The sequence below is a fragment of the Glossina fuscipes genome, unplaced genomic scaffold (genome assembly GCF_014805625.2).
Source record: "Glossina fuscipes isolate IAEA_lab_2018 unplaced genomic scaffold, Yale_Gfus_2 3, whole genome shotgun sequence".
NCBI lineage: Eukaryota > Metazoa > Arthropoda > Insecta > Diptera > Glossinidae > Glossina > Glossina fuscipes.
The window spans coordinates 4,951,001-4,963,182 of record NW_023998417.1 but is presented as its reverse complement, the minus strand read 5'-3'; the positions used below and the strand labels follow the sequence as shown (position 1 = coordinate 4,963,182).

The window sequence follows — 12,182 nt, the reverse complement described above, 5'->3', positions numbered from 1 at the left end:
TTTTTCGATTTTGATTACAGCTTGCCGCGACGCGAAAAATTGTGAAATTCTTTGTCATGAGAATCTTGGAACATTCTGGTAAGTTGTCAAATCTTTTTTAGATTTTCTACAAAGTTTTTTTTTGGATTGACAGCTTTTATGTTGTCTTTTAGAAGCTTTTGCCTAAGGTTGAGACTATAGAAACCCTTTTTTTCTGGCTACTGATGTTTTAATATTTTCATTATAAACGCATACCAATGAAACCCTGCTTTATCAATTGGATCGTATCCATTAATCATCCAATACATAGCTTTTGATAACTGGTCCACACATGCGTGTATGCATCTTCATGAGTAGTTTTTTGTTTTCTAAATTGTACATTAATTGGAGATTAAATGTATTTGCAGAAAGGAAATCAAGATTAGCAATTTGTAAGAAATTTCTGAACATCCGCCATTTGTTTTTTTTTTTTTTTTGCTGGATAATCGATGCATCCTACGCTTGCCAAGGCTGGGGAGGCATACGGGTTCTTGCCTCCGCAAGCATTCAAACATAAATAATAAATAATTATATAACTAAATCGTAATACTTGGACTTTAGTGTAAATTCAATTTAGGTTTACTAGCACGAGTTGGTGTAAACAGCTTCGTATCTGATGCTTTTGTTTTCCTCCGTCCAGCGTCAATAATCTTTTGTATTTATATTATATTGCGGTATATTGCAATATTTTTGCACTAAAAAAAATGAACTCCCAAGAAACCATAGTTCATTTCTAAGACACTTTTAGTGCAAAATCTTTATGATTGCTCTGTCGAAATACATTTTCTTACTAGAATTCAAGTCGTAAAATTCTTATTTAGAATATGTAAAATCGTCAGTTGTTGTCAAGCAGCGTAATATTTCGGTCGAATATCCGTAACCACGAAGCAGAGACCCATACCATAACAACTATACAAAAAAAAAAAAAAGAAAAAGAAAACAACCCAAATGTAAACGTTTTTGAGAAAGTTCTTACCCTTCTTTGCGTGGGAGTTATGACAAAAGTTTATTATTAGAGGATATCGAAATTTACTTATTCTCTTTCTTTTATATATATATATATAAATGTTGTACGAAAGATATTCGGATAAAGTCATCTATAATTTGCTGCTCATGTATTTAGGTGCGTATCAGTACAATTAAAATGTTTTCAATGAATTTCTAGGCCGTCGATCTCCCTCTTTGCTTTTATCATGTTCTGCATCATTTGTTATCTTCTCTTATTATTACATCTTTTACATGCCTGCTGCTTCTGATAGCACTAAACTATATCTTATCAGCAGTTTAATCGAATAAATAGTACATCTTGAGCAGATGAAATTCGTTTTAACCTCGCCTAACATCTCTTGTAAATTATCTTATATTCATGATTATATATTTCATTATAATTTCTACATTTTTCTTCTTTCCATGATGTGGAGACAGAAAATTGGAATGAGGTCGCTATATTCTTGCTTTGCTCATTGCTTTTGCTAATTAAAGATTTCCACCGGACAAATTCATCTATGCCGTAGACAAAAATCAAAATTTTTATCGAATTTTAATAGCAATCGTTATTGATCGAATGTGACTATTTTTTTTTTTTTTTGAAATGACGATGAGAGAACATTAGTTGATGCCTGGGGCAAATAAAACTTCATTCTTTATTTTTTGCTTCAAAGAGGTTAAAAAATTATTTTAAAAATATAATAAAAAAAATAATCGTTATTTTTAAAAATTTTTTCCCAATCGTTCGTTTATTCGCCATGAATTGGTACGCTTTGCAATGTGACATCCTCGACTTGAACGTGAGGTGGTGTTTCCAAAGTGTAATATAATGCTTGCGCTACATCTTCAGTGTTTAGCTTTGGCATTTTCGATGCGGTCGCATATACTTTTAGGAAGTCAGTGTCAACCATACCGGGATTAATACTCTGAAAGACGAACAAATGTTAATTGACGTAATATTAAGTAAATTTTAATGATCCTTTGACAAGGATAGAATGTTAGAAATTTCACATAGCACAAGAGTGAGTGTAGCTATTTTTTTGAATTTGACGAAGTACGTGAGCGAAAAGCAAATATTTTTAGATTCAAGTTGACGACGTTCTAGATCAATAGCAATGATCTTCTGTTTTTACTCAATGATCTTTTCTCTTCAATTCAAGTTTGCCAACGATTTTGTAAAATCCTATTAATTAGAAATAGCAAAGTGATTAGACACAAGCCAAGCATTTTTTTTTTCAGTAAAGTTCGGTAGGTTGCCTTGTGCTCGATTAGATACAAGCTTCAAATTGATCGTACGTCACTTTTTGATTCAGTCAGTTCATCGTCATTGACTGCTTCATTTGTTTTAAACCAAATTTTAATGGCGCAAGAATGGCTAAATAGCTCAATGCTTATTAATACATTGTTCAGTTGATTGTGACAGCCTCCCTCGCTATTATGTGCTCATTTCATTACTTTGACAAGATTTAGTATGCTTGATATGGGATGAGTACAGAAAATCGTCAAATAATTAAAGAACACTGACGAAATGGATTTCATGCGGCGGGATATCAAGCGAGCAACAAGCGAAAATTTCCGTTCTTGTGTTGCCCATTTAATTACCCGCAGGCTATTTAGCCTATTTTACTCCTCGGGCAATTTTATTTTCTTTTTTTTTTTTTTTTTTTTTTTGCATTATTATCATTTACTGCATGCCGGCGAGAATATGTAAAATCCTTCCTTTATGTTCGCCAAAATATCTACATTTACACGAACACGCAATCATTTGTTTATGTAAACAAGTGTGTGCGCCTAGATTGACAGTAGCGGTTGTTTGGCTGGTGGGTGCATATGTGTAATTTCGCTTTGGTCCATTCACATCACGTGACTGGGCTTGAGGTTGTCTGGAGGGTAATAATGCCATTACCTTTCACGGAATTATGAAGAGTTGGCTGATGTGTGTTGTCAACAAATGAACATGAGAAGTACATTCATTATCAAGTATGTATGAAATTTTTGCACACATGTACATATATAAACAATATGGATTTACACATGTAGGCATATATGTGCGTATATGTCAGTTCATTCAGTCATTTATTCGCTTTTATACGTTCATTTGTCTGATTGTTTGTTGTTTGTTTTCATTTATATTGTAATCCGTTGCGTTTATACAATAATGTGTGTGTGTGTGCGCGTGTGTGCGTGTGTATGTGGGCGAGTATGCGTTGGTATTTATTTAAGCACTTGATTAAAGTAAAGATAAAATTGTTTAACATAAAACGTGATAAAAGTTGTTAAGAAAACAACAACAACAACAACAACAATAATAATAACAACGACAACGGTTGCATTTATAAAAGACACTATTGCCATTGTAAATGTCCACTCGTATGCGAATATGTAAATTGCTTCGTAATGAAATCATTGAGTCTAAGCATAAATACATGGCGAAATTTTGAAAATTTTAATCGAAATTTAGATATTTTAAAATATTTGTTTGTTTATAATTAATTTTTTTTAGTTCATAATTAATTTCATTGAGCATCGAATTGCCAGCAGCAAGCGATCAAAGTATTCGTTTGATCAGAAGAATGAAGAGTAGCTTTTGGTATCTTCACAAAATGTAGCTGATATGCCCTTTCGTTTAGATAGCAGAGTTTGCGAGTTTTATATTTCGAAATCATTAGTTAATTAGTGCTTAGTTTGCTCTTTGATCTCCACAATCTTCATGCTGAACAGAAATTATGACTTTTTCGAAAACAGTATAACATTCGTTTACGTTTACCTGTAACCTAATAGTTGAAAAATAAAACCTAAGGATATATATGAAGTCTTGGTGTCGTCAAAAGTGTCTCGGATTGTGTGCGATTGATACCGTTAGGAGGGAAAGCAATTTTTCAACTCTTATTCTCTCGAACGCTTATCTTTGGGTGAAACAACTGATTGCTCAATGTTGCGATTATTACCCATCGCCACGAAGACAAATCAATGAAAGCCTTTGTTTTAAGCAGTAATGCTCGATCGGTCAGGTGGGGTTTTTTTTTGCATCACTAGACTGTGGTAAGTTATAAAAATTAGTGGAAATTATATCCAATACGAGGATTTTTCAGCTGCATGTCTTTACTGATTGAAGCTTTCCTTTTTGAATGTCATAAGTGTAGCTTTAACTTTCAGGGAAAGGGTTAAGGAGATCCACTGCGCGATTGTTGGGCAGTCAACACTGAAAGTATATCCGATGTACTTACTTTTCAGCTTGAGGCCTTTACCAATGGAAGCTTTGCTTTTTGAATCCTATAGATATGCCTCGAATCAGCAGAGAAAGGATTAAGGAAATGTAGAACGAAATTTCTCGCTTACTTCGTCAGCTAACTTGTTTTTACATCTTCGAGTGCAGTGTTTTTCTTTCTTTCTTTCTTTCTATGAGTTTTTTTCTGTTCCTGAGTTTGCAATAATTGTGCGTTGGAACGAACCCCCTCTCTAAAGATTATGGGAGTCCTTTATCTCGCCGCATATAAGATTGCGATAATTGGTTAGTCGACGTTAATTTCTTCTTTCTTCAGCCAAATGCGTCAAATCTCTGACGTGTATGTGCCTGTGTATGTGGCTTATGTTTTAATCGATATTAAGTGCAAGCATTGTCGTGCAGATCAATATCTCTCTCTATCAAGTAATTTTGTTAATTATATTCCTTTCGCACTTTTCGCTTACGGCATTCTCTTCTTCCTAATACAAGAGATAAATTTTTTTTTTTTTTACCAAAAAAAAATAAAGCAAAAGTGTTTGCTTTTGTTTCTTTCAAATTTATTTTTGAAATGTAATTAAGCCACGGATTTCAATAAATGAATTCGGCATGCATTTTTTCTTTGCTCTTTACCATACGTACGGTTGACATCACTCCAGGAGACAAATGAACTGCGTGTGATTAGAATTTCGCTACAGAATTATGCATATGCAGGCATTTTAATGCAACATGAAAAAGACGCAACGCGTGATTGATGGAGAGCTAGTGAGTGCGTATCCAGTGATTGTGGAAGAAGAAGGGAAGGGTATGATAGATGGGAAAGAAAAATATAAAAAATTTGTTTTTTCTTTTCATGCTTACCGTTAATTTAATATTTAATTTAAGAAATTGTATTTCCTGACGCACTGTTTGACACAAAGCAGCAATTGCATGCTTGCTAGCTGGGTAAACGCTGAATAAGGGCATTGACACATCGGGTACGCGATGACCAAGTATGCTGTCCAGTTATTAACCAAGCGTAAGCAAACGGTTTGATGGATTTTCATATGTAAAAAAAAAAAAAAATAAATAAAAGTGAGAGAGAGAGAGAGAGGGTAAAAAAAGGAAATGAAAATAAAGTAAACTCAGCTGAGAAAGTTTATAGTTCGTAACAACAACAACAACAACAACAACAACAGCAACAACAACAACAACAACAACAACAACAATTTAAAGGACGTAAAGTATAGCTAGGTACAGGTATAGGTAGGCGCAGTAAGATGCATGCACGCATATACATACAAAGTAGAGCACACACGCACGCACACACACATTTGCGAACAAATTCCGCATTGCCTTACTGCTCACGTTAAGTATGTATATTTGTATTTATACTCTATCATACCTGCTGTATTTCGTATGGATTATATGTGTAAATATATATATATATATATATATATATATATGTATATGTATATATATATGTAAGATATACATAAAACTGGCCTCAAACGAGAATCTCCATTAAAATGAATTACATTAATGAAGTAACTCTTTCTCAATATTCATATTCGTATTCATTATTATTATGATCATTATCATATCTTTACTACTATTTGTTGCTTTTTTTTGTTTTCGTATTGTTTTTGGTTCGTATTGTTTATGCTACAATGATTTTCACTTAATAACTCGGCAATGATTGTGATTTTGGTTTTTAATGCTTTTCTGGTTTGCACGTGCGTATGTTTGCCAGAATGCCGCCAGTGTATAGGAGTATATTTGTAATTATTTGTATTACCACTTAACGTTTGCTCCATGCGTAACAGCAACAGCAACAGCAACAACAATAACATGTAACGTATTTTAATTAACAAATTATTGAATATAACTTAAGTCTGTAATTAACTTTACAATACAATCGAATATACGCCAGAATTATACGAATTAAAGATAAAAGCGAAATATGTAAACAATGATGTAAAATGCATATATATATATATATATATATATATATATATATATATATGTCCATATGTAGATTGAGTAAGCTTTCATAATTTATATTATATGAATAATATGATGTACATACATGCACATATATGTGTAATTATATTTCATTTATGCATTTATTTGTTTGTTTTTATTTATTTTCATTTACGAATAATTCATAAAATTGTATATATATAGCAAAACAAAAAAAAAAAAAATGCATCTCTCACTTACAATCAATCATACAGGCATGTGTAAATAGAATAATGACGATAATGATGATAATGACGGATAAGTGTCTACATATAAACACATTTATATGCGTATGAATGAAAATCATTTGCATGCTTGATGCGTGTATGTATGCGTGAATAAACAAACACTCACGCATATCTATAAATATGTCTCTGGATAAATTAATTTACCATTGTATTCTCATATATATGTCAATGAAGCGACTGAATTGCTTTGCATTGTATATGTTTTGCATTACTGCCACACACACATTACACGCGTTATACACATTAAATACGTTTACGGATTTGTGTAGGTTCTCTGGGTTGTAAATACTTAATTGTGTTTAATAATTGAATTATTTTGCGTTTTATTTGCACTTTAATGCACTAGTAGCTGTACTAGCATCGAATGCTCTACAATTTGGAAAATTGTTGAGATAATGTATACATATATATATGCAAAAAAAAAAAAAAGAGGAATTCCCCTTGAAGACGAATATCGAATACTCAACGCGAAAGTTTCTTTAAAACCTTAAAAAGTAGGTGAGAAGTTAATGATTTCCAACGAAATGTTTTAAAACAAAGCAATTTAACTTTACATGGACCGAAGCGTCAAAACTTCGTACATTGCTCTCCATATATGCGGCCAAGAAAAGAATTTCATAAAGAATAAAGATCGCGACCATATGTTAATAGAATCAAGTAATGTTCTACATGCTCTGCTCTGTGGCGAGGTTAGATGTGTATGGCATCTTTCAAAATCCTGGAATATAGCTATAAGCTATAGTAGTTATTCTAATTAAAGCAAGAGATAAAAACAAAAGGTCTCCGTTGGAAGAAACGCTTGTGTTTCATAAGCGAGAGAGAGAGAGAGAGACTTGAATTTCATGCTGATCAAAATTACAGTTAGATATATATACATATGTACCTATAAAAGACATATTATCATTGTCGATGCTTGTACCTCATTGCTATAAGTAACATAATAAATTTAGCATACTTTCAAGGGAGCGGCGTTGGATATTTGGTGGAAAAAAAAACAAACTACGCCTGGAAATGCATAAAATGAAAAAGTAGTGAAAACCATGCATAAATGCATGTGCGGTTAACTGATGTTGTCTCGCACAAAATAATCACTCAAGTTTGAATTTCAGTTATGCAGTCAGTGTACGCCAGGGAGAAATGACACGAGATGTAAAGGCAAACGCGTGCATAACATCATTAATGGAATTTGCAAAAGCTATAGCACTCAGTCAAATACATTTTGTATCTACTTTTTGGAAAACGTAAAGATGATATTGAAATGAATGTAAATTTGCCGCAACCTACATACCTGCTTTTGAATTCATCATTCATCCTCATAATGTCCGCCGAGTCATACGGCATAATATAAACCGATAGACAAGTGCAACAGTTGCAATGAATGCACTTAAAATTACAAAAAAAAAAAAAAACGTCTTGTTGTCTGTACATGTATATAATTGCATACGCATGCATTTACGTACTTAAGGTATAAGTCATATTCATTAATTGGGAATTTTCACACTCATTAACAAGGAATGCGATGTGTTGTATGTGTGTGTTTATTGCTCAACACAAAAATGATTTTTAAGAAATGATTTAAATCTCCTTAATAGTAGACGATAGCCACTAGCCTAAGTCAATATATAACACTTAGTTGGCCTCCTATAATTAATAGAATCGAAAATTTTGAACTAAATGGATTGCTAAAAATTAAGTGAAGGGTTTTGTCGACATTCGAACGAAGTGATGGAGATGTCCATCAGCGTTAGGCTGGACAGACGGAATAAAGTAAAGTTACGTACTGGGCTGAGCCCGTGGTATGCAGTGGAAGGCATCCTCAGCAGATACGTACCGTTGAGAGTTAAGAGAGAGATAGCTACAGGACGGCACTGGAGTGGAAGGCATCCTTAGCAAATGTGTGTACCATTGTGAGGTAGAAGAGATAGGTACTGGATGGTAGTGCAGTGAAAGGCATCCTTAGCAGATACGTATCGTTGAGAGGTGGGAGAGATAGATACTGGATGGTAGCGCAGTGAAAGGCATCCTTAGCCGATACGTATCGTTGAGAGGTAGGAGAGATAGGGACTGAACTGGACCGGTGGGAAGTACGCGAAACGCGTAAAGGACTGAGCCGTCGAAATTTATTTTGAAATGCTCAATAATCTTAGCTGGGACACTGGAAGCCAACACTTGATGACCTCAAAATTCAAAGTGCCCGAAAAGATGCATTTGTTGGGAAGTCTTAAAAAGATAAACGTTTCTTTGGTCAGCTAAGCGTTGCCAATTAATACAATCTTTGAAATGACTCCGAGCAGCCTTTAAGAACTGGCGTAACTTCTTTCTTACTTGCATGGACAAATATAAGCAAATGTATCGAGATTACTTGGGTTTTTTTTCTTTTTTTTTCCGCCTGAATAGCCGAAGGGGAGGAATCTCGACTAGCAAGTCAATGGTCGTGGGTTCGAATCTCAAGGGCGGTAGAGTTTTTAATAAAAAGCCGATAGCCTTAGATGCTAGTGCTTTTAAGAGTTTAGTCTTAGAATTTATTTCTCTAGCGAAATTAATAATAATAATAATAATACTTGGGTTTTTGATATATAAATACTATAGTTTCCTATCTTAATGCGCATTTAAACACTGATACCTTACTCACATAAACAGTAAGGTCTTACCTAAATCATATAATTCCAGTAAATTTATTCTGTAATCAAATGCATTTAAGGACACACTTTTAACAATGAAAACCAAACCGATCTGCTTAGTTACCTTGTACGCCTATGTAAAGACATATTTTCTTCTTAAAAATGTAATGTGTCTTTAGTGCATCAATAACTTTATGCAAAGCTCGTAAAGAGTTGTAAACATATGTACATATATACATATGTATAGTGTATAAATACTTGGGTTTACGTTTATATTTGTGTCGATGTCTATCCGACAGCCATTAGCAATGATGCCATTGATTTAATCAAATTTCATGAACCACCAACGAGCAGAATGCATGCAGCCACATTCAGTGGTTTTTCCTACCTGTCAGCTCAATGCTTTTCACATAAATTCATTTAATAAATGTCGTACAAAAGCAATATAGTATAAGTGAATTCTTGAAAATTCATTTTTATAAAAAAATTTATTACGAAAATGCATTAAATCGGATGCCTACAAATTTTGTATTTCAATATTTCATCATCATCAGTATTGATTATAGGAGAAATTTTGTAAGCAAAATAAAGGTTAAACTAGGCAAAGATTGTAATGTAAATATAAAAAATTTTTTTTTCAAATAAAAATTATTGTTTAAAAGCGAAGATGAGTCAGTATTTGAATAATTTGACTTACTCTACTTGGACGTAAAGCATTACAACACATATATATATATATAAGATTGCGTGTGTCAATGTGTTCAAGCTATTACATAAGTTAGTGTTCGTGAAATGCTTTTAACTCTTTCCCTTGCGAAAAATGTATTAATAATAAGATGATAAATTTTCATCGCTCTTTATATTAGTGCTCGCTTGCCTGTATGCGTGCACGCACGCATGCATGCATGCATGCATTGCTCTGGTGAATTACAATCGGTTATGAATAGAATTCAGGTGTTTAATTGATTGCTGGCCGGCCAGTCATATACAGTAAAAGTGTTAGTGTGAAATATAGTTCGTTTATTTGTATGTTATCTGGATATGATGTTCATCATCACTATATGACAAAAATATGTTAATTTTATTATATCGTTTATACAATTCAGAAATAAGTATTGCGCTTTAGGATCACATACACACTGGGCGCCAGTCTTTTTGTTTTTTAAAGAGAGACGCCAGTTAAAATTGATAGTTAAAAAGATCACTAGGTTAACTTGGAAATAAAAATTTATTTTCCAAATAGTTTTGCACCGAATCGGATTTTTTTTTTTATATATATAATAATTATGTAAGCTTCACTACAAGAAGCGTAGATAGAGCCCTTCGATAGGAGAGGTACAACATATTTGAGGTTATGTCGTGACATTTGCTTTAGTTTCGTTTCGCTTCCTTTGCACTTAAGTACATAATACTTTTATTCTTCACAACTTAAGTCGTGTACTCAATAATTATTCGTAATTCGTTTGTTCCTTTGAAGTTCATGGTCGTAGTGTTTTTGTCTGTTCCTTCAAAGCCTGTCAAAGCCTGTCATTCGACGGTCGAATCAACACATGGGTCAATTTAAGTTGGAAACTCGACTTATATGTTGTGGAAAAGCCAGACAAATGTTTCAGAGAGAACTAATGCTGATCTATTTCGGAATGCAAAGCATATCGATTGCCGGATGCTACATTATTTCGCATAAAAGTTGAACTCTGAGCGACAGCTAACCGAAATATATAATTCAGCAGCAATGAGATCCACTTTATAGATATGTATGTATTCATATAAATCGTTTGACATTTAGTTTATTGGGTCGTATGATTGTTGAAAATTGCTAATGATACACTTTATGAAACACAATGAATGTATTGAAAGACAGACAGACAGCAATGGAGAAACTAGAGCAAAGAAAGCTTCGGTTTTTTTTTTCTCTCTCTCTCTCTCTCTCTCTCTTTACTTGTGATATTATCGCTTACCTATTCATGATGATTATATGGCAATTTAGGTTAGGCGTAGAACGCATAGCTCGAAGTCCTTCGCGTAAACAAATTGTCGTAGAGAAAACATTCAAATCGTACAATTGCTTTATATCAGATGTGGGGGATTCTAAAGGAAGAGAAAAACAAAGGATATTTACATAGAAGGTCACAAGCATACCTAGAGATTGATTTATATCAGATACCTGAAAGGAAATTGGCTTTAATCATGCCCGCGTTGCAAACCAATATTTGAAATGTTGTAAATTTCTCTTGTATCCATTTAAAAGCTTCCAAAATACTGGGTTCATCGTTAAGATCACAACAGTATGCATGAATTTTACCCTCACCGGTTATTTGATTATTTAATTCTTCGATAAGTTCAACTCTACGCGCCAAGCCAATCACTGTAATACCGGCATTGGCTAATTTAAGAGCTACACATGCACCGATACCACTCGAAGCTCCCGTAATGACAGCAGTTTTTTTATACCAATATTTAGATGTCATTATTATTACTATTATTATTATTATTATTATTATTATTATTGTTTATTGTGTTATACTTTATGATGACTTAGAGCTCGAATCAATGTGTTCAACCTTTATGCATGAAAGTTGCTGAGAAACTAAATTAAAAAATGCATTCATTTGATGCAAAAATCACGAGTAAGTTTTTTTATAAATGCATTCTCAATAGAGATTTTGTGTTGTGGTTTGGAAAATGTGTATGTTTCGTTGTTCCCCATCAATAAAAAAAAAACATGACTTGAAAGTTGCATGATTTAGTTCATTGATCTTGTTTTTTATTGTAACTGTCTGAATAATATCGTATCGTGTAGCGAGTTATCAAATGTCGTCATTTTTTTGCAAATTTTATGTACATTCGGGTTGTGATGATTTTCTCTTTGATTGCAGTTCCCACTTGAAGAATTTCTGCATTCTGCATTAGTAGTACATCTTACGTACATCTTTGTTGCTCCGCAAGATTTTCTAAGAGTTCTTAATTAATTACTCGGTATGAAGTCTCATATAGAGTGCTGTGCAGTGCATTACGTAACAATTGCGGTCGATGGTTTTTGATCTCTTCTACTATTAAATTGGATTTGTTTGGGTGTATCTGTCT

The 12,182-nt window shown here is 33.3% G+C and overlaps 1 protein-coding gene across 1 annotated transcript; it reads right to left on the bottom strand.

The window, feature by feature from the left end:
* Positions 1–1,712: 1,712 nt before the first annotated feature.
* LOC119634945 (farnesol dehydrogenase) lies at positions 1,713–11,693 on the bottom strand. Its single transcript, XM_038029388.1, has 4 exons — positions 11,263–11,693; positions 11,057–11,186; positions 5,090–5,225; positions 1,713–1,931 (listed from the first exon to the last, which is right to left on the bottom strand). The coding sequence occupies exons 1-4, from the start codon at positions 11,564–11,566 to the stop codon at positions 1,755–1,757; spliced, it is 747 nt and encodes a 248-aa protein (XP_037885316.1). The 5' UTR covers positions 11,567–11,693; the 3' UTR covers positions 1,713–1,754.
* Positions 11,694–12,182: the final 489 nt, after the last annotated feature.

Excerpts from the sequence above, each read along its gene's own strand:
- LOC119634945 (XM_038029388.1), bottom strand. The coding sequence starts at position 11,566 with ATGACATCTAAATATTGGTATAAAAAAACTGCTGTCATTACGGGAGCT. Across the intron at positions 11,187-11,262 it reads TAAAGCCAATTTCCTTTCAG|AATCCCCCACATCTGATATA; the intron begins GTATCTGATATA and ends CTCTTCCTTTAG. Across the intron at positions 1,932-5,089 it reads AATTAAATATTAAATTAACG|AGTATTAATCCCGGTATGGT; the intron begins GTAAGCATGAAA and ends TTCGTCTTTCAG.